General features: G+C 48.8%; 1 protein-coding gene across 1 annotated transcript in view; it reads right to left on the reverse strand.

Annotated features, from left to right (window-relative positions):
- Positions 1–7,591: 7,591 nt before the first annotated feature.
- The window catches only part of SLC36A1 (solute carrier family 36 member 1), a 170,693-nt gene continuing 158,101 nt past the window's right edge, over positions 7,592–20,183 (reverse strand). The window contains exons 10-11 of the mRNA XM_053199953.1: positions 12,722–12,767; positions 7,592–7,976 (exon numbers count right to left, since the gene is read on the reverse strand). Coding sequence (XP_053055928.1) covers positions 12,739–12,767 — 29 coding nt within the window. The 3' untranslated portion in view covers positions 7,592–7,976; positions 12,722–12,738. The remainder of the gene's footprint in view (positions 7,977–12,721; positions 12,768–20,183) is intronic.

Genomic DNA, 20,183 nt, shown 5'->3' on the forward strand with positions numbered 1-20,183 from the left:
AGGACAAAAGTTATCTCCCGCAGCAGCTGCTCCTTGGAGGCCTCCCTTAGGGAAAGTTGGCTTTGGGGCAGAGCACTTGCTAGAAGCCCAAGCATGCCCTGCCCTGAAGCCCCGCCCTGAATCTCTGCTCCCCTTCCTGTTGCTGGGGGAGAGTGGAAAGGGTTAAAGTTGGCTCAGCAAGGCAGGAATAGACTCACTGGATCCCCTCCCTCTTCAGGTCCTCTCCCCGTTTTGTTCTCAGGGATTTGCTCAGCTTGCTGAGGTTAGGTAAACCTCCTTGCTGGGCTGGGAGCCATGCCTCTCTGCCTCTCTGCTGCTAGAGAGCTGAATTGTAGCAACTTGCCTGGGTTCTTCCCCCAGGCAAGAAATCTGAAGCTGTGGCAAGGGGTGGAGAAATCTTGGAACCTGAGACAATGATTCTGGCTGGAGCCAGAAGTGACTTTGGAGATGACTGAGTCCAATTAGCTCTTTTTACAGGTGGGGAAACTGAGATTCAGAGAGGGGGCTATCCTTAGGTTCGCCCAGTGAGTTAGGGATAGACTCAAATGCAGGTTCCAAGGTTCCCAGGCCAAATCCTTTCTCCTGGGTTGATCCCAGGAGTTTGGGGGACAGTCTTTTGGGCTGAAGCTGTCATGAATAGATAATGTGGTGGGGGGGGACACAGAAGGAAAGTAGAGGGGGCATGATTCTAGGGGTCATGAGGAAGGAAAAAAGGACTGACTCTTTGTTGATGCTTTTTTGGGGCTGCCTTCCTGACACTCATCCTGCCTTTGCCAGGCTGTCCAGGCACCCCAAATGTCTACCACTTTGCTTTTCAGCTCACAGTAGGCAGGTCTGCTTTTGCTAAGAACCCAGCTTGAATGGAGGCTCATTCATTTAGTTGTAAACAGACTTGCTTCAAGCCCCAGTCTCCTTCCTTCCTTCCTTCCTTCCTTTTAATGTTTATTTATTTTTGAAAGAGAGAGACAGAGCGCAAGAGGGAAGGGGGCAGAGAGAGAGGGAGACACAGATCCGAAGCAGGCTCTGAGCTGTAAGCACAGAGCCTGACGCAGGGCTTGAACCCATGAACCTGAGATCATGACCTGAGCTGAAGCCAGACGCTCAACCGACTGAGCCACCCACGTGCCCCTAGCCTCTCTTCTTATTAGCTGTGTGATCTTGGGCAAGTTGCTTAACTTTTCCGAGCCTGAGCTACCTGTCAGTGCCAACAGTAACTTCTTCACAGTGTTGTGAAGAGATGCCTGAGATAATGCAGGGCCAGGCACAACGTAGGTGCTAGAAAAATGATAGAACTTACCAGCACTCCTCTGTCTTGGTGTCCCCTCATCGTCTTGTCTTCTCCTTCAGTAGAACGGACCTGTCTCTGGGCCTGCCCTCCTCAAAGGGTAGTGTGAAGCTGAGAAGACAACGGAGGTAAAGGAGCTTCAAAAAAGACTATGTGGAACCAGCGATCTCTCCTGGTGGTCTCTCTGACTAGTTTGTCCCACGCCCCGTGGCTCCTGAACAATCCCTGGGTTGACCAGTTGTTGGTCAGCTCAGGATTTGGATTGGGGAAACACCGGGAGCCCAGATGCACCAGGATTCATCCTAACCACCCATGAACTAAATGGCTCTGGGCATGTCATGGTGCCTTTCTAGGACAGTTTTTCCCATTGCAAAAAGGGGCCAGAAACCCTGGTTTTCCTAATTCGCAGGTCTGTGTTGGAAACTGCAAAGCTCTCTGGCTGCTCCTGTGTCCACCCCCACCCCCACCCCCCCCTTCCTCTGGTTCTTTCCATGAGACATCCAGCCCATTCTGACTTTCAGTTTTGACCAGTGGTCTGGGGCAGATGACCCAACCTCTGCTCCAGTGTTGGGTCTGAGACCCGCCTTGCCCATCAGAGCCCTGAATTCCCTATGGTCACTGTGATTGGCTCAGGGACGGGCCTGTGACCCGATCACAGCCAACTAACTAAACTAACATTTAGCCTGGAACTTTGGCTTATAGTGACAGGAGAAGTGACTCACTCTTTTTTCTGCTGGACAAGAGCCTGGGAGAATGAGAATTTGGAGCTCCCAGACACTATCAGGTGTGAGGAGAATCTACCTGATCCGTAAGCAAATACAAAGCAAAACAGACAGAAGGCAGAGAGGGGCAATCTTCTGCCAGAGTTGTTTGCACATTTGGTCCTAGACTTAGCTAAAGCCAAACTATTCCTGGACTTCTCAGAAATATGAGTCAATTTATTTATATGTAATAATATAAAATATATATAATAATATTTAATAATAAAACATGATTTCCTTTCCTTCTTTCTTTCCTTTTCTGTTAATTCCTCTCCTTATCTGGTTATTTATCTTTGCTTAAGTCAGTCTTATTTGACTTTCTGTCACTTGCAATCAAAAATCCCTAATTAAGACAATGAAAGAATTATTATTATTTTTAATGGAAAATAATTATGATAGTTACTGGAATAAACAATGTTAGCTGTTGACCCAATTTCCATTTCCCTTTCTTCCTCATTAATAGAACCCTGGATGGGGAATGGTAGCAGGTAAGTCCCAGGAGAGATGAGATGTTTGGCCTAATCTAATCATGACACCCCTGTTTCTTGTTTTTCAGAGCCCTTGCATTAACAGTGGCCATGTGACCCAATTATAGACTATAAGACAAGGAGAAATCTGCTGGGGAAAGTAGGTGTCTGGGAAAGTAGACAGCCAGCATCACCCTGTCTCCTTCTTCCTGCCTTGGAAAAGGATGTGATGACTGGAATTGCAGCAGCAACATTGTGACCATGAAGCAGAGGCCAAAAGAATTGCAAAGAGGTACCTGTCCTCACAACATTAAGCCAGTACACTAATGCCAACAGCTGTCTGCCTGTATGCTTCTTGTGATAGAATAAAAACAAACACCTATTTGTTTAAGCCACTGTTAGTTGGATTTTCTATTATTTGCAGCTCAAAGCATTCTTTAGGAATGAATCATTTCACTCATGTAGAACTCAAGTAGCTATCTAGCAATGTCATTGACCCAAAACCTGGACAAAGATACTAGTTAAGAATAAAACAACTCAGCCTGTTTTCTCTCCCTAGGCGCAAAAAAAGAATAAAACAAAATAACATTTTTGGAGTAGTTACTCTTGCCAGGAAGTGTGTTAAGTGCTTTAGCTGCAACAACCTTATGGGCAGTTACTATTATTAGATCAGAAAACTGAGCCACTGGGGCGCCTGGGTGGCGCAGTCGGTTAAGCGTCCGACTTCAGCCAGGTCACGATCTCGCGGTCCGTGAGTTCGAGCCCCACGTCAGGCTCTGGGCTGATGGCTCAGAGCCTGGAGCCTGTTTCCGATTCTGTGTCTCCCTCTCTCTCTGCCCCTCCCCCGTTCATGCTCTGTCTCTCTCTGTCCCAAAAATAAATAAACATTGAAAAAAAAAAAATTAAAAATAAATAAATAAAAAAAGAAAACTGAGCCACAGAAAGATATTTTTGGGGGTCACTTGGCTAATAAATCCTGGAGACAAAAAGGCTTCTGGGTAGCTACAATGGATTCTACCAGGTACTTCATTCATAAAAAAAGCCCCTTGCCCAGAGATCATATACTCATTTTCTACACAGTGCAGGCATGGAGTTCTCTAACGGATTTACTGTTGTAAAAAGAAAATAGAGACAGAAGCGCCCCTGAAATAAGTGACAGCTGACACTCTGTCAATGAGCAATTATAAAATACAAAAAAAGAAAAGCCTGACTCTTTCAGTGTAGGCGAAAATAGCCTAGCATACCTTCAAAGCCCCGAGGACACCACTGTATTAAAACTCAATTCCATCATTAATGTTTTATAATGGCCCTGAGTCATCAAGTAAAGCTGAAATTACGCTTTGCCTCTTGTTTGAGAAGGCAGGGAGCAGGTAGTACATCTGGGAAGGTTCCTACTTGAAATATTTCAAACAAAAGAAAATTTTGGCATTTTAATCCGCAGTACTTCCTGCTTCTCCCCTCCCCACCCCAACTTTCTGGAAAAATCAGCTCACAGAATGCTTCCTCCTCTAGAGGCCCAGAGGCCAAGGTGTTAGAGGACTGCATTTGCCATCACCATTTCCCCAAGATGTTCCCTTCTCAAGACTGTATGTCAATAAGTGTGTTTCTAGCAAAGGTGATCTTAATTTACAATGCCTGGGGGTTACCCCGGGGCAGTCATGGCAGAGAACCCAGAAACAGCGTGAAGACTTGAAGAACAGCACTCGTTAGCACCCCCACCTGCTGCCTGAGCTGGGACCCGGAGGCTGTACAATGAGCAGAAGGCTCAGAGGCAATTAAATGGTTCCAGTGTCTAGATGGGCAGGGGCCTCTGGACAAAGGGCCGGAAGGTGAAACCTACACCATGCTGAGAGACTGGAGGTGGCCGTTGACGTCTGTAATCCAACCTGCACTGTTAATAGATAAGGAAACCGAGGTCCAGAGATGGGAAGGGACTTAAGTTCCCACAACAAGGTTATCACAGAGCTCAGAGCCCTGTTTCCCGACTTTTGACCAGGGCACAGGGGAACACCAAATCAAAGTCCCAGGGCCGGAGAGGTCCTCTGAGATTTGTGTTCTGAGCGAGGACTGGGAACAGCCTGGCTGAAGCTCCTCTCCCACCCTGGGCCTCCTCCTTGGGACTTCCGGGGCTTCCCAGGCAGCTGAACCAGGTGGGGCCTCTCTGCTCTCAATTCAACAAATATGTATTTGGTATCCAATAGGTCCTCATAATAGTGAGAGAGATCGTACGTGGTGGCTGTCAGCGTAGTGGCTGAGATGATAGGTTCTGGTGTCGTTCGCCAGGCACCAAGTTTGGGGGGCCCCTTGCTTGCTGCACTTAGACACAACCTAAGTTACACCGGCCACACAGACAGAGCCACACAGGCATAGGTAGAGTGGTCCACACGTTCACCCACAGACACAAACATATAGCTGTATGCATAGCCATGTGCCCACATCAGAGACACACACACAGACACATGCATATATATATATATATATACTCACAAAGGCACGCACATGTGCACACACACAGAGCCCCCCTGCACCCCCCCCCCCCCCAACCTTAAACAAATTGCAGTTTTAGCAACATTGGAGATGACAGCTACATACTTCTCTGGTAAAATACTTCCTCAACAGCGCCTGACCCCAAACCAGGTGTGCCCGGGTCCCTCCCCCACACCCCTTGTGCTACAGGTATTTGCTGAGTCGAGGCCGGAACCCAGATCTGAACCCTGCCTGATTCACTTCTCTCTCTGGGCCTCAGAGCTTCCTCTTCTCCGCTCAGAGCAGCCTCCCAGGGCTCAGCACCTTGAGTTCTGCCCCTGACTCATCCTGCCTTAGCACAGTATGAGGACTGTGGTTTGCACAAGCTGGGGCATGACCCAAGGTGGGGATGGGGTGATTTCGGTGCGGGGCGGGGGTCACTGTTAGGTAAGGGCCCAGGAAGCAGGATGGGTATGGGCTGTGTGTCTTGTAGGGGCACAAGGAATATGTACCATTCAGTCCTGCTGGGAAGTTGCCTCATGGGAGCAAAGGGGGACCCAGGAGTAACCCCAGGAATGTCTGTAGTTCGGATTCCCCTCACCCCAGAGCTCCTGGGCCCTGCCCTGCCCCTCCCACAGCTGCATTCTCCCCATGGGGTCAGAGTATATAGAGCCAGTGGGCTGGTTCACCCCAAGCTTAGGATTTCCACTTCCGGATCACATTCTGGGCACCCAGGATCTGGTTGTCCTGTTCAGAAACCCCCAACTAGTTTCCTAGGCCTGTGCAGCGGGCCTCTGCTGGGCACCTGCCACCCAAGGCAGGCTGCGCACCCCTGAAGGGTGGGAGGGGGGCCAAATTGGTGCTGTTTCCTGGCCAGGAGTAAGGGTGGTGAGTGGGTGGAGCTTGGGCTGGCAGGTGTAAGTACCTTCTTTGTGGAAAGGGAAAGAGGAAGGGAAGGCTGAAGCCACGGGGCTCTCCATGTGCACCCTTGCTTAGTACCCGGCAAAATTAGGGGTGGACCCGCCTGAAGTCAGTCAGTCCTGGTGCAGGGATGTGGAGGCCTCCCGTGGCAAAAGCATGAGGCTGAATGTCAGAGAATCTGGGCTCTGGCCAGCTCCCACCAAAGAGTCCCATTGGATAGGAGCACAGGCTCTGGGGTCAGCTACCTGGGTTTCAGGGTTCTGGGAATGTCTAGCTGTGTGATGTCAGACAAGATGTCCTCTCTGAACCTCAGTTTCCTCATTGGTCAAATGACACCACTAATTGTCTCTACCTCGTGTTGAATAGTAAAGGACTTAGCACAATGGCCGGTACCTAGTTAGTGATTAATTAGCATGATGATCTCTAATCTTGGTGAGACCCTTGCTTTTTCTCTGAGTCTCAATTCCCTTTCAGGAAAGGGAGGGATGATGCTAAATTCAATGATCTTTAAAGTTTCTTTGGACACTTGGTCCAGGATTAGGTCTGAGGGAGATGCCTCTCAGTGCCTGGAAAGCCCCAAGGACAGAGTGAAGCACTGGGTATTCTCTGGGTACCGAGAGCAGCCCTCTGCTCTCACTGACGGTCTGGACCTGCATATCTTCATCGAAGCGCTTGGAGAGAGAAATGGGGCCCAGAGAACGACACTCCCTCAACCTCAGGGCTGTTGCACATGCCAGGCCCACTGCCGGGAACACTTTCACTGTCTTTCCCTTCTCACCCGTTTAACTGCCATGCATGTCTCACATCTTACATCAAGTGTCACTTCCTCAGGAAAGCTCAGATCTGCTGTTACCGGGTTTCATTGCTCTTTGTGTCTAATTCCATCTATAATTAGATCTACGTAGGCTATCACTGGATGCCACTTCCTCCAAGGGGCCTTCCTTTCAGCCCTGTCGAAGTTTTGTGCCCTCCAGATGTACCCCCACGGCACCCTGCGCTTTATATTTCACATACATCTGTGAAATCTTTGTTTTTCATCTCTGAGGGGCAGGCGAAATGTCGCCTCATCTTGGGGGCGCTGGATCAAGATGGGATCCCCTGCTGCGTGTTCCCATCCTGCTCTTTACGCTCCTTTCATAAAATGCACTGAACTTGTTAAACTTGTCATGGCTTATCCAATATCTGTCTTCTTTCACCAGAACAGGAACTTCCCGAGGCAGGAACATACTTGCCTCATCCACAGTTGTATCCCTCGCATGTAGAACAGTGCTTAGCCCATTGAAAGAATTAATAGCTACGTGTTTATCCTTTTCCCTCCGCACACACACCCGCCCACGCACACACGCACAAACCTACTTTTGCTCTCAGTGCCTAGGACAGTGGCTGGCACAAAGCAAACTCTCAGTTAGCACTTGTTAAATGGAGGAATGAATACGTGAGACTCCTCTACGGCAGTTGAAGCTCGGGAGGCCAGGGATCACGTCTTCAATACTGTTGTTTTCCGTTTTTTTGTCAACATGGGATCAAGTGAGGTCCCCCCGAGAATGTCCCCGTCATAGGACCAGATGTCCAGAACTCCACTCCAGGCATTCACAGCAGGGTCCCCAGAGCCCCCTTTCTCCGCTGTTCACAACCTGCCCCACTGTCCCACCCGGCCCCACCCTTTCTTTCCAATTTTAATTTCCACAACTTCCTCTCAACCTTGGGGTCTCAGCCACGGACACCCTCCCGGAACACAGAGGTAAAGCCACCTGGTTTTCTCCATTGTCCAATAGCTGCCATGGAGAGCCTGATGGAGTAAGGGCAGGAGGTGATGCAGTAACTAGTTCAGTGGGACAGAGGAAGCTTCATCAAAGCCATGACATTTGAGCCTGACCTTGAAGGTAGGTGTTAGGTAGCCAGGCGGAGACCGCGAGGGCTGGAGTAGTAAAGAGCAAGGCAGGAAAGGCATTTCAGGCAGAGGAAATAATCAGCAAAAGCTCAAAGCAGAACCGGCTAAGATTTCTGGTGTTGTGGCTACTCCCTGAAGAACAGTGGGGTGCAGAAACACGGGGGGAGCAGAAGGACTGCCAGGGGCTGGAAGAGAACCCGGAAATGGTATCATTAGAGAGAAAGGAAGTAATGGTACCATAGCAACAGCAAAAGTAAGATGTGGCCTTTCCTTTTTTTTTTTTTTAACGTTTATTTATTATTTTGAGAGAGAGAGAGAGAGAGAGAGAGACACACACACAGTGTGAGTGGGTGAAGGGTAGGGAGAGAGGGAGACACTGAATCCGAAGCAGGCTCCAGGCTCCGAGCTGTCAGCACCGAGCCCGATGTGGGGCTCGAACCCACGAACTGCGAGATCATGACCTGAGCAGAAGCCAGACGCTCAACCGACTGAGCCACCCAGGCGCCCCTGGCCTTTCCTTTTAAAGAGACCACTGGGTAACTGTGCATGGGACTCTGCCTTTCCCGGGCCTACAGAATAAATGTTTGCATGAGCTGATGTCTCCAAGTCTTTCCAGCTCTGAAGTCCTGTGACTGAAACTAAAGTCTCCCTGGGCTTCTCATTCCAGTTTTGGCTCAGCACCAGGACTTCTGACCAGCGATGAGGTCAGTCTTGTAGATTTCAGGACAAACGAGGGCTCTGTCTATGCAGCTGGTGCACATTTCCTGTGCCCAGAGCTCTGCCCTTGTGTGTGGTGCAGCCGGCTGTCACCATGTTCGTGGCGTCACCTGCCCCTGCCAGCCTTTCATCCTCTGGGCTCCCGGAGCATCCCTAGAGCTTGGCCGGGACAAAGGCGGCACAGCAGGTTGGGGAGGATGGGTGGATGACAGGGGGCCTATGGCAGGTTGGCAGGGCAGTAAGGACACCCTGATGATCCTTGGCTCAATGGCCTAGGCTTCCGCTTTCCTTTCCTATGTCCGCATATGTTTATAGATTTTGGAATGAGTCAGACCTGGCTGTGAATTCCCTCCTTGCCACTTACTTGTGGCAAGGCATTTGGCCTAGTTTGCTTGGTTTTTACTCGTTATTTCATTTGCTCACTAGCTCAATTTGCTTACTGATCCATCCACTTATGTATTATTTGATAAATGTTTAAGAATGCCTACTGTGTGCCCACACAATGCAAGGGACCCGGTGTTCCACAAGCTGACTTTGTCACTGCCTTCATGATCCACAACACTGCTAGCCTGTGGGTTCAATGGCAGAGCCACTAACACTCGGCTATGGAGCATTTGAAATCTGGCTGGTGTGACCAAGGAAAAATTTCAATTTTATTTAATTTTTATTAATTTAAATTTAAAAACAGATACTTGAGAGCACCAGGGTGGCTCAGTCGGTTGAGCATCCGACTTCGGCTCAGGTCATGATCTTGCAGCTTGTGAGTTCAAGCCCCACATCGGGTTCTGTGCCGACAGCTCAGAGCCCGGAGCCTGCTTCAGATTCCGTGTCTCCCTCTCTCTCTGCCCCTCCCCTGCTCACGCTCTGTCTCTCCTTCAAAAATAAATAAACGTTAAAAAAATTAAAAATAAATAAATAAAAGCAGATACCCGGTTCTCTTTTAAGTATGCTTGAAATAACGGGAATGTGAAGCCGCTTTTCAACTGTAAATTTTGTGAAAACTAAATACAGATCAAATATTTCGCATCTAAGTCATGATGCGCTGGACATGTATAAAAACACATTGGATTTCAGAGTGTTAGTAAGAAGTAGGAATGAAAAAGATTCCTCTAATAAATGTTTCAATATTGATGACCTGTTGGAAATAACCATTTTGGATATACATAGAGTTCAATAAAAATAATGACCGGGGCGCCTGGGTGGCGCAGTCGGTTAAGCGTCCGACTTCAGCCAGGTCACGTCTCACGGCCCGGGAGTTCGAGCCCTGCGTCGGGCTCTGGGCTGATGGCTCGGAGCCTGGAGCCTGTTTCCGATTCTGTGTCTCCCTCTCTCTCTGCCCCTCCCCCATTCATGCTCTGTCTCTCTCTGTCCCAAAAATAAATAAACGTTGAAAAAATAAATAAATAAATAAATAAATAAATAAAATGACCAAAATGAATTTCATCTATTTATTTCTCCTTTCTTTTTTTTTTTTAATTTTTTTTATTAACGTTTATTTATTTTTGAGACAGAGAGAGACAGAGCATGAACAGGGGAGGGTCAGAGAGAGGGAGACACAGAATCCGAAACAGGCTCCGGGCTCTGAGCTGTCAGCACAGAGCCCGACGCGGGGCTCGAACTCACAGACTGTGGGATCATGACCTGAGCCAAAGTCGGACACCCAACCGACTGAGCCACCCAGGCGCCCCTCTTTCTCCTTTCTAAATGTGGCCCCTGGAAACTTAAAATCACATATGTGCTTCACATGGTCTCTCTGTTCGACAGGGCTGTGTCAGGCAATTAAATGAGCAACTACGATGTAAACTCACAGGATTGTGGCCAGCGTTAAATGAGATGCTGCGTATAAAGTGTGTAGTTCAGAGGCAGCACGCAGTCTGTGTTAGCCATGCCTGAACTTCAGACATCAGGCGGTACGCCATATCACTGCGTTCCCTCACCTGGACAAGCGGTGCCAGTCTTAGGGCCAACTTCAGGTTCCCTTTGCTGACAGTGACTTTTTCCCCAGGAGTCTCGTGGGACTTTTATGCAAACAGGGCCTTCCATGTCCCACCTCTTGTCCTTAGGACACTGCCAGATCTATGTTACAACAGGGGCCCAGGGACCCCTCTGGGCCCCGCTGGATGTCATCTCTGTTTTCCTTCTTCTTCCTCCTCCTCCTCATCAGTACACACTCTGCCCTACTTCAAACTCTGACCCATACTCTAGGACTTTCTAAGTCACTTTTGGATTCCACAGATTGGTAAAATTCCCCCACAATTTTGAGGACCTAACACAGGATTGTTTTCTCTATTTGTTCGCTTGCTTTTGAAAATAATAGGGTCACTAAATTTTTTTAAACATTTTTTTAAGTTTATTTATTTTATTTTGAGAGAGAGAGCACAAGCAGGGGAGGAGGAGAGTGCGGGGCGGGGTGGGGGGGAGATAATCGCAAGCAGGCTCCACACCACCAGCACAGAGCCCGATGCGGGGCTTGAACTCACAAACCGTTGAGATCATGACCTGAGCCAAAACCAAGATTCAGATGCCCAACCAACTGAGCCACCCAGGGGTCCCTAAAATTACCAAAAAAAAAAAAAATTACTATCTCCTATCACCGTATTTCATAAGAGAAAGAACACTTTTTATTTATTTATTTATTTTTATTTATTTATTTTTTTAACGTTTATTTATTTTTGAGACAGAGAGAGACAGAGCATGAACGGGGGAGGGGCAGAGAGAGAGGGAGACACAGAATCGGAAACAGGCTCCAGGCTCTGAGCCATCGGCCCAGAGCCCGACGTGGGGTTCGAAATCACGAACCGTGAGATCGTGACCTGAGCTGAAGTCAGATGCTTAACCGACTGAGCCACCCAGGCACCCCGAGAAAGAACACTTTTAAAGGTGGGGACTATTTTTTTTTTTCTGGCAGGGTTTGATAAGCTAATTCTAAAATTCACATAGAAATGCAAGGAGCCCAGAAAACAATCTTAAAAAAGGAGAGCAAAGGTAAAGGACTCACACTTTCCGATTTTAAAACTTACTACAAAGCTATAGTAATCAAGGCAGTGTGGTATTGGCTAAGAACAGGCAGGTGGGTCAATGGAAGAAAATCGAGGGTTGAGAAATAAACCCTTACATCTATCGTCAATTGATTCAGACAAGGATATCAAGACAATTTCATGTGGAAAGAATAGACTTTTCAACACATGGTGCCAGGGCAAGTGGATTTGCAAATATGAAAGAATGAATTTGGATGCCTATATCTTATAAACACAAACCGTAGTTCAATATGAACAGTTGACCTAAGTTAAGGAGCCATAAGCTCTTAGAAAATATAGTGGTAAATCTTTGCGATTGTAATGAATTCCTAGATATGACCCCTAAAGCATAAGCAATAAAAGGAAAAAAATGGATAAAATGAGCATCATCAAAATGAAAACTTTTGTGTTGTAAACGACACAGTTGAGAAGAGATAAAGACAAGCCACAGGATGGGGAAAATATTTGCAAATTGTATATCTGATGAGGGACTTGTATCCAGAATAAAGAACTCTTACAGCTCAACGACATCATGATAAAAAACCTAACTAAAAAATGGGCAAAGGATTTGAATAGACATATCTCCAGAGAAGATACACCAAAGGTCAATGAGCGTATGAAAAGATGCTCAATGTCTTTAGTCACTGGGGAAATGCAGATCCAAACCGCAGTGAGATCCCATCTGACATGTACTAGCATGGCAATGATCAAGAAGGCTGGTATTAACAAGTGTTGACATGGACGTAGAGGAATTGGACCCTTATATCCTGCTGGCCGGAGTGAAAATGGCTGCTTTGAGAAACAGTGTGGCAGTTCTTAAAAATGCTAAGGATAGCATTACCATATGACCTAGCCATTCTATTCTTACATATCTACCCAAGAGAAATGAAAACACCTGTCCATGAAAAGAAACCATTAACAACCCCCCACCCCCGCAAAAACAAAACAAAAAAAACACACAAAAAAAACCTCATACACAAATGTTCATGGCAGCATGGCTCCTAACAGCTAAAAAGCAGAAAAAGTCCCGCTGTCCATCAACCGATGAGTGGATGAACAAGTGGGCTATACCCACGCAAAGGAGTTTTATTATGCCATAGAAGGAAATGAAGTAATGATACATGGTACCACGTGGATGAGCCACAGGGGTGCATCAAAAACGTGCTCAGTGAAATAAGCCAGGAACAAAAGAACACCTACAGTATGATTCCATTTATTCGCAACGTCCATTTGTAGGCAAATCTACAGGGACAGAAAGTAGATTAGTGGTTGGCAGGGGCTGGAGATGAGATTTCCTTTTGGGGTGATGAAAATGTGCAAACATTAGATGGTGGTGATCGTTGCATAACTCGATAAATAATTGAGAGCCTTTGACTTGCACCCTCCTAACCAGGTGAATCTGATGGCATATAAATTGTGTCTCAGGACAGCTGCTCAACATGAAAGCAGGCCCCAGGGTGGACAGCATATTAGGGAAGAGAACAGAGCTGTGCTGTTCCTAGGGCTTCAGTGTGAGTCTCCACTCTGCTGCTTTTCGGCTGTGGGACCTCGGGCAAATTAGTGACTTTGCTAAACCTCCATTTCCTCAATGACGTGGGGGATCTTGGGAGTATTAAGCAAGAGCCTCTGTGGAAGGCGACACAGTGAGTGCTCAAAAAGCACCAGACATGGACACCCAAGTGGCTCAGCGGGTTAAGTGTCCAACTTCAGCTCAGGTCATGATCTCACGGTTCATGAGTTCGAGCCCCACATTGGGCTCTGCACTGACAGCATGGAACCTGCTTGGGATTCTCTGTCTCCCTCTCGCCCTGTGCCTCCCCCAGTCTTTCTCTCTCTCAAAATAAATACGTAAACTTAAAAAGAATTCCTTAAAAAAAAAATCACCAGATATTTTTGTTGTTAGATGGGCCTTCACCTCTGATTCAAAGACAGTCCTTTCCATAAAACAAAGTGAACTTTATGAAAATCTCACTGGCTCGTCCTTTGTTTATCTCATTTTGTAAAAACCAGTGAAAGCTTCTTTACTGGCCAGCACCTTCTCCCCCGCCCCCACCCCTCGGGGCAGCGGGGCACTGCCCACCCACGGCATCATCCCCCCCTCTGAGAAGGAGACTGCCAGGACCGGAAGAGCTTTAGGGATCATTTACTCCAGACCCTTCCAAGCACATTTTAGGAATGGGAATCAGTCTTCACATGAAATTAAAATACTAATAATCATAATAACAGCTAATGATTCCTGAGCCTTCCCCACAAGCCAAGTATGATGTTAAGCATCTCACGTGTATCATCTCCTTCAGGAACCTTCCAGGTACTCAAGGCCACAGCGTTAGTAACTGGCAGAACCCTCATATAAGTAACTGGCAGCCTTATACAAAACATCTGTACTCTTGATCAAGGGGCAGTTGAAAGGGGCCTGATTCCAAGTGTTTGTATCCTAGCTGAGCTCCTGGACCATAGGATATTGAACGGCCTCAGTTTCCTGGAAATGTGCATCCTCGTGATACAAATGCTGTGCAGGATTACTGCGCTAAGCACTTTGCACACATTTTTGCACAACATGCAGCCGACAAGGTGTGAGGGCTCAATGTTTGCTTTCTTTTTAAACATTTTTAAATTTTTTAGTATTTTTTTTTTCAGAGAGAGAGCGAGAGCATGTGATGGTGGGTGGGGGGAGGGAGGGACAGAGGGAGAGAGAAAGAGAGGAAGAGTCTTAAGGAGGCTCCACACTCAGCATGGAGCCTGATGAGGGGCTTGATCCCATGGCCCCGGGATCATGACCTGAGCCAAAATCAAGAGTCAGACACTCACCCAACTGGGCCACCCAGGAACCCCAATGTTTGCTTTCATTACCACTGCATATATCACCTCCTTATGAAGAATCCCAGCATGAGAAACAGATTACAGTAGGGTTGTTCTGGTTGAAAAGAGTGGGGTGTGGGAGGGTCCCACTTCTATGTGTCCTATCTTCTGCTCCTCCCTGCAAGGCAACCCCTAGAACCCTTCTTTGGGACTCTAGGACTTCTTGAAGCATAGTCTGAAGCCACTCTTCTCACCCCAACCTTATTCATTGTGTAGATGAGAGAACTGAGGCCCAGAAAGGGGAGGATACCCGCCCAAGGTCACACAGTCACTCAGGGGCAGAGCTAGGATTAGACCCAGGGCTCCCTGATCCCAACCCAGTTGTTTGCTGCCCCTGTTGGGGGCCCCCAGGCCTCAGAGAGGTTGTGCTGCTGCCAGAACTCCCAGGTTGCCCCCCCCCCCCCCACCCAGTCTCAGGGATAATCCTTTAATGAACTAAATGGGGCAATTATGGGAGGGGAGAAGGAGGCTTTGTTACTTTTGGTAACCAACTGGCACCCTACAGAGCCTCACCATCAGTGGAGGAGCACTTAGACATAAACCCGCTGACTTTCCACTTCAACACCCCCCATTGGGCCCTGGGGACAAAGTGGTGATCGAGCAGCTCCTTCTGTGTGGCTTCCATCTAGTACGAGCAATCGGACCCCAAACAAGCAAAAAACTGGAGCCAAACCCCAAAAAGATCAATCACCTCAAGACATCTTCCAGTTTTCGGTTCTTTGTTCAAAGCAGAGTAAGGGGTTGGATCCTGCAGGTCGCACACGACAAGGCCTGGCTGGTGCTGCTCCTTCTGCCGGCACTGGCACCTGTCTTGTCTGTGCGGCTGGCTCCTGGTGGCCCCGGGTCCCCTCCCAGGTCATCTGGCCAGAGCGGCCTTCCCTGGCCATGGTACCGGAGCAGCCCCCAGCTGCTCTAGCCCTGCCTCTGCTTTATTCTCTTCAGAGCGCACAGCTCGCGACAATCATCCGACTGATCTATTTGCTGATGTGCTTGTTTTCTGTCTCCAGCCCCCTATGGAAGCTCTGGCGGGCAGGAAGTGTGTCTGTCTTGCTCACTACTGCATGCCCAGCACCCAGCGTGGCGCTTGGCATTTGGGAGGGACTGCGCAATATTTGTTGCCTGAGTGAGCGAAAGAAGAAGTGAAGAAGTCAGGTGCCAACAAGCGGACGTGGGGAAAGGACTGTCATTCCAGGTCTGTCACTAACTTGCAGTGAGACATTGGGCAAGCTTCTTGCCTTCTCTGGTTAAGCTCATGTTCTTCAATTGCAGAGTTAAAGAGTTAGAGTTAGCATCTCTTTTGGCTGTGTGCTCACATCTCCCTTGAAGGATTTTCACGCAGAAATATGACTGACTTGGCCTTGAGACATCCCTCTCACTCACGAAGCTCTATGTTCCTTGGAGGCAGAAACCAAGTTTTAGCCTACAGTCTAAGCCAGCACAATACCGGACATACAGGAGTAACTAATAGTGTTGGGTGAGTGAATGAATGAACAAATGGATGAATGGATGGATGGATGGATGGGTGGATGGATACATGGAAGGCACTCTGAAGTTCCCTCCAGGGCTAGCGACTTGGAGTTCCAGGGTTCCTGTAAGCAGCGACAATGAAAGAGGAAGTAGGTATTCAAGTGTGTGTCTCCTTTGGCATTTTAGGTTGAACATCCTCCTCAGACTCTTTCCAAATCCACTTCAGGGGTTCAGGCTGTTCCGGCTCTCCCAAGCCCTAAGGCAGAGAACAATCTGCTCCACCACAGTTAAGACCATGGAGGGAGTGGTACAAAGGAGGCATATGACACAACCTCATTAAAGAATATAAGACAGAAAATTATCTCATTATCCGCACAGCAAAGTGTGTTAAGGTGATAGAGCAACAATCCCGTGGAAGGCTACAGCCGCAGCAGAGGTCGGCACACTTCTTCTGTAAAAAGCCAGATGGCAAGTATTTTACGCTTTTTGGGCCACACTGTCTCTGTTGCGACTACTTACCTCTGCCAGTGTGCCATGAAAGCAGTCACACGCAACACGTAATGGACAATCGTGCTTGGTTTCCAATAAAACTATGTATGGACCCAGAGAGTTCAACTTCACGCGTTACAAAATATTACATTGGATTTGATGTTTTCAATCGTTTAAAAATGTGGCACCATTCTCAGGTGATAGGCGGTGCAAAAGCGGGTGGTGGGGGACTGGCCCCCGGGCTGTAGTTTACGGGCCCCTCAACTAGAAGGGAGAGCACGGTGTTGGGTGGCCTATCTGGGAAGCTTCCTGAAGGAGGGACACGGAAGCCAGGGAAGGACTTGGATGGGGGAGCAGCGGAGGTTTGAGACAGAGGTGAGAGAGCAAGCACACACATGGAAATGCTAGCAGAGGCCAGGGAAGCCACGAGAATGAGCGAGGTAGGCCTGGTGGGGCTGGGGTCAATGCACTCGTGTCCCATCCATAACCCGCAGCATCTGAGCTCCAGCGCTTTGCGGCCAACAAGCCCCCCTTTTTAAATCATCCGGAATTTCAAGACAAGCCTGCCTTCTTCTGTAAAAATTCCCAATTTTTAGAAGTTGGCAAGGAAGTAAAGCTGGGGTTTTTTGTTTTGTTTTGTTTTGTTTTTGAAATTAAGAATTAAAAAAAACAAAGCGTGAGTCAAATAGAACGTGAGGAGGGGTGACTGTGGCTCACAGCCGCTACTTTGTGACTCTTGGCTCTGGAGGTTTATGGAGATGCTGCAAATTGGAGTGGGGGTGGGGCCGGGGGGTGGAGGGGAGCTTCTTAACTTGGGAGTGTGCCTGCAAGGGCAGGTGGGCCCTGGGAAGGGGCGACTGAAATACACCCAAAACACAAGGCCTATGTTCCAGGAGACGTTTCAGGGGAAATCACTGTTAAAGTAAGTACAAACATATTTGGGTAGATTGCAAAAATCACATATTTTTCCTTTTTTTAAATTAAAAAAAATTTTTTTAAATGTTTATTTATTTTGAGGGAAAGAGGGACAGAGTGCAAGCAGGGGAGGGGCAGAGAGAGAAGGAGCCACAGAATCCAAAGCAGGCTCCAGGCTCCAAGAGGTCAGCACAGAGCCGGACGCGGGGCTCGAACCCCCGGACCGTGAGATCATGACCTGAGCCAAAGTCGGACGCTCAACCGACTGAGCCACCCAGGTGCCCCTAAATTAAAAAAAAAATTTTTTTTAGTCGGCATTACATACAACGAAGCTCACTGATATTTATAGTATAGCTCAGAGAATTAGTTTTGCCTGTTCCTGAACTCCGCATGTTATAGAGCCTGTGCTATTTGGGCTCTGGCTTCCTTCCCTTCACATACGGTCTGAGATTCATCTATGTCATTTGCACACACCGGTTCCCTGTTTTCCACGGTCGCGCGTACTGCTCCGTTTACCTATTTTGCGACTGAAGGACATTTGGCTTGTGTCCAGTTTTTGGATCTTCTGAGTGACATCGCCATGACCATTCCTGCGTGCGTCTCTTTTGTGGACACAGACCCTGGCTTCCTGGGGTACAGGCCCCCAGTGGACCTGCCGGTGGCGTGGCTGATGTGCATCTCAGAGAAGGTAGTACTTGCTGTGAGTGGTTTCAGACTCTATCCCCAGACCACCAGGGACCCAAGACCACTCTCCCTTGCAGTTAGGTGACCTCACTGGAAAATTTGAGAACATTGTTGGTACAGGGGTAAGGACATGAAGAGGCAGAAGACGGAGGTCACCCAATGGTACCATTGCTAGCATCATTGTGCAGATAACCACATCGAAACTCTGAGAGCAAGCCGATTTGACTGATATCGGGTAAATATTAAGGGAAGGCCCTGGATTTAAATCCAGCATCCGCCAACTCCAGAGTCATGTTTTTGACTGCTCTGCTCCAAAGCCTGGGCACGAGCACAGGTATTTTCACCTGCCCAGCATCTATTTCCCTCCTCTCACTAACAGTATCCAGATGTCCTTTGGGGAGGCATCCAGTACGTATTTGATGTGGTCTCAGTGGGCAGTCACTCCGAGTGCCCTCTAAGTACAGGCCTGGCCTAGCGCTAGGGTGACGGGCACCAAAGGTCTAAGGCACCTAGGGGGCAAAATTTAAGGATGCACTCACTCTCAGGGTCAGACAAGCACAGGGTCAGCCTCCCCTCATCCCAGCCCTGCAAGGGACCCAAGTTCAGCCAACCCCACCCCCGTAAGCAATCTGGATCTTGAGAGGAGGGGCGTCCTTCTGGGGGGAGGGGGAGACAGCCTGAGTGGCCTGTCCCCTCATTCCTCGTTCTTCTCTCTGGGGGCGGTCTGACAGTCACCCCTGCCTTCTTAGTCTCTGGGCTCATACCCGCGCGTTAAATTCCCCTTCTGCACCAGGTAGGCGGGGTTGGTTTCCCCACCTTTTAAGGAGACCACTATGTGCTCTGGGACATGTTGCCCAAGGTTCCTGAGTCTCCTTTTCCCCATCTGGAAAATGCGGATTCAATGCTTAGCACTCCAGCTGGAAAGCACAGCAAATCCCTGGAGAGGGGATGCCTCTGAGCCCTGCTTCCTAATCCTGGCTCCACACTGGCACCACCTAGGGAGTCTGAAGAGTCCGATGCCCAGGCTTGCACCTCATCCCAATGAATTCAGAATCTCTGGGGTGGGCCCAGGGAGCAATATTTTGTAAAGCTGGCCCCCCCCCACCCCACCCCGGGTGATTGCAATGAACAGCTAGGGCCAAGAACAACTGTGGGAAACAACCTTGGTGTTTCTACAAGTACTTCTCTTGCAAGGCCCCATGGCTCCATGCCTGGGACTTTACTAGAAGCATCAGAATGGCCTTCATCTGGGTGGTAGCCAGATGGGAGGAGGAACAAGAACCACTTATCTCCCTTAGGCCTCCCTTATCCCTGGGTTTTCAAGGATCCCAGCAGCAGCCTGGAGAAAGCCAGTGGGCTTAGCTTGAAATCCGCAGCCTGGGTCAGGCAGTTGTTGAGGGGTCTGAAATCTTAGAGCCGAGGGCCATCGAGAGGCCATTTGGGCCATTTCCTTGCCTCGGGTGGTGGTGGGGGGGGGGAGGCACTGGCAGGGGCCCCGGAATAGGCAGCGGGAGAGCTGTGTTCAAGCATCAACCCCACCACACTCGAACCAATGAGTCTGGACGAGCAAAGCAGCTGCAAAATGAAGAGGTTATTTATCGACCAGTCGCTGTGTGCAAGGCGCCTAGCCGGCTCTCCTCAACCTGGGCACATCAAAGTCCTCTGATTCAGGGGACAGGGGAGGGGACCCACAAGCCACGCTTGTCAGTAGGCACCCAGGTGATTCTGCTCTTGCTGGGCTCTGGACGCTGCCCTGGAGGCTGGATTATCAGGGTGACTCTGAAGAGGAAAGCCGAGCTGCGCATCACAGTAGAGGGGCTGTGTCAGTGAGGATGGCATGCTTTGGATGGCGCGGCAGAAGCATGTCGCCCAGACACAGGCCTCAGGCTGCCCCGACACACCAGGCCCTCGGTTTACTCAACTGCCACTCAGAGGAGTAGGATCTACAGTGTGTCATATAAACTCCGGGTCCTACATTGATTCCTCTATCAGTCTCTCTCTTTTTTTTTTTTTTTTTTAATTTTTAAAATCTGAGTATGGCTGACACACAATCTCACATTAGTTCCAAGGGGTACAACATAGTGATTCAACTTCTCTACGCATTATTCCATGCTTACCGCTGGTATAGCCACCATCTGCCACTGTCGGACAATGTTACGGTATCGTTGGCTCTATTCCCTATGCTGAAGGCAGTCCTTGCCTGCACAGGGAGGAACAGAGAGAGAGGGAGACACAGGACCTGAA

The sequence above is a fragment of the Acinonyx jubatus genome, chromosome A1 (assembly GCF_027475565.1).
Source record: "Acinonyx jubatus isolate Ajub_Pintada_27869175 chromosome A1, VMU_Ajub_asm_v1.0, whole genome shotgun sequence".
Classification (NCBI taxonomy): Eukaryota; Metazoa; Chordata; class Mammalia; order Carnivora; family Felidae; genus Acinonyx; species Acinonyx jubatus.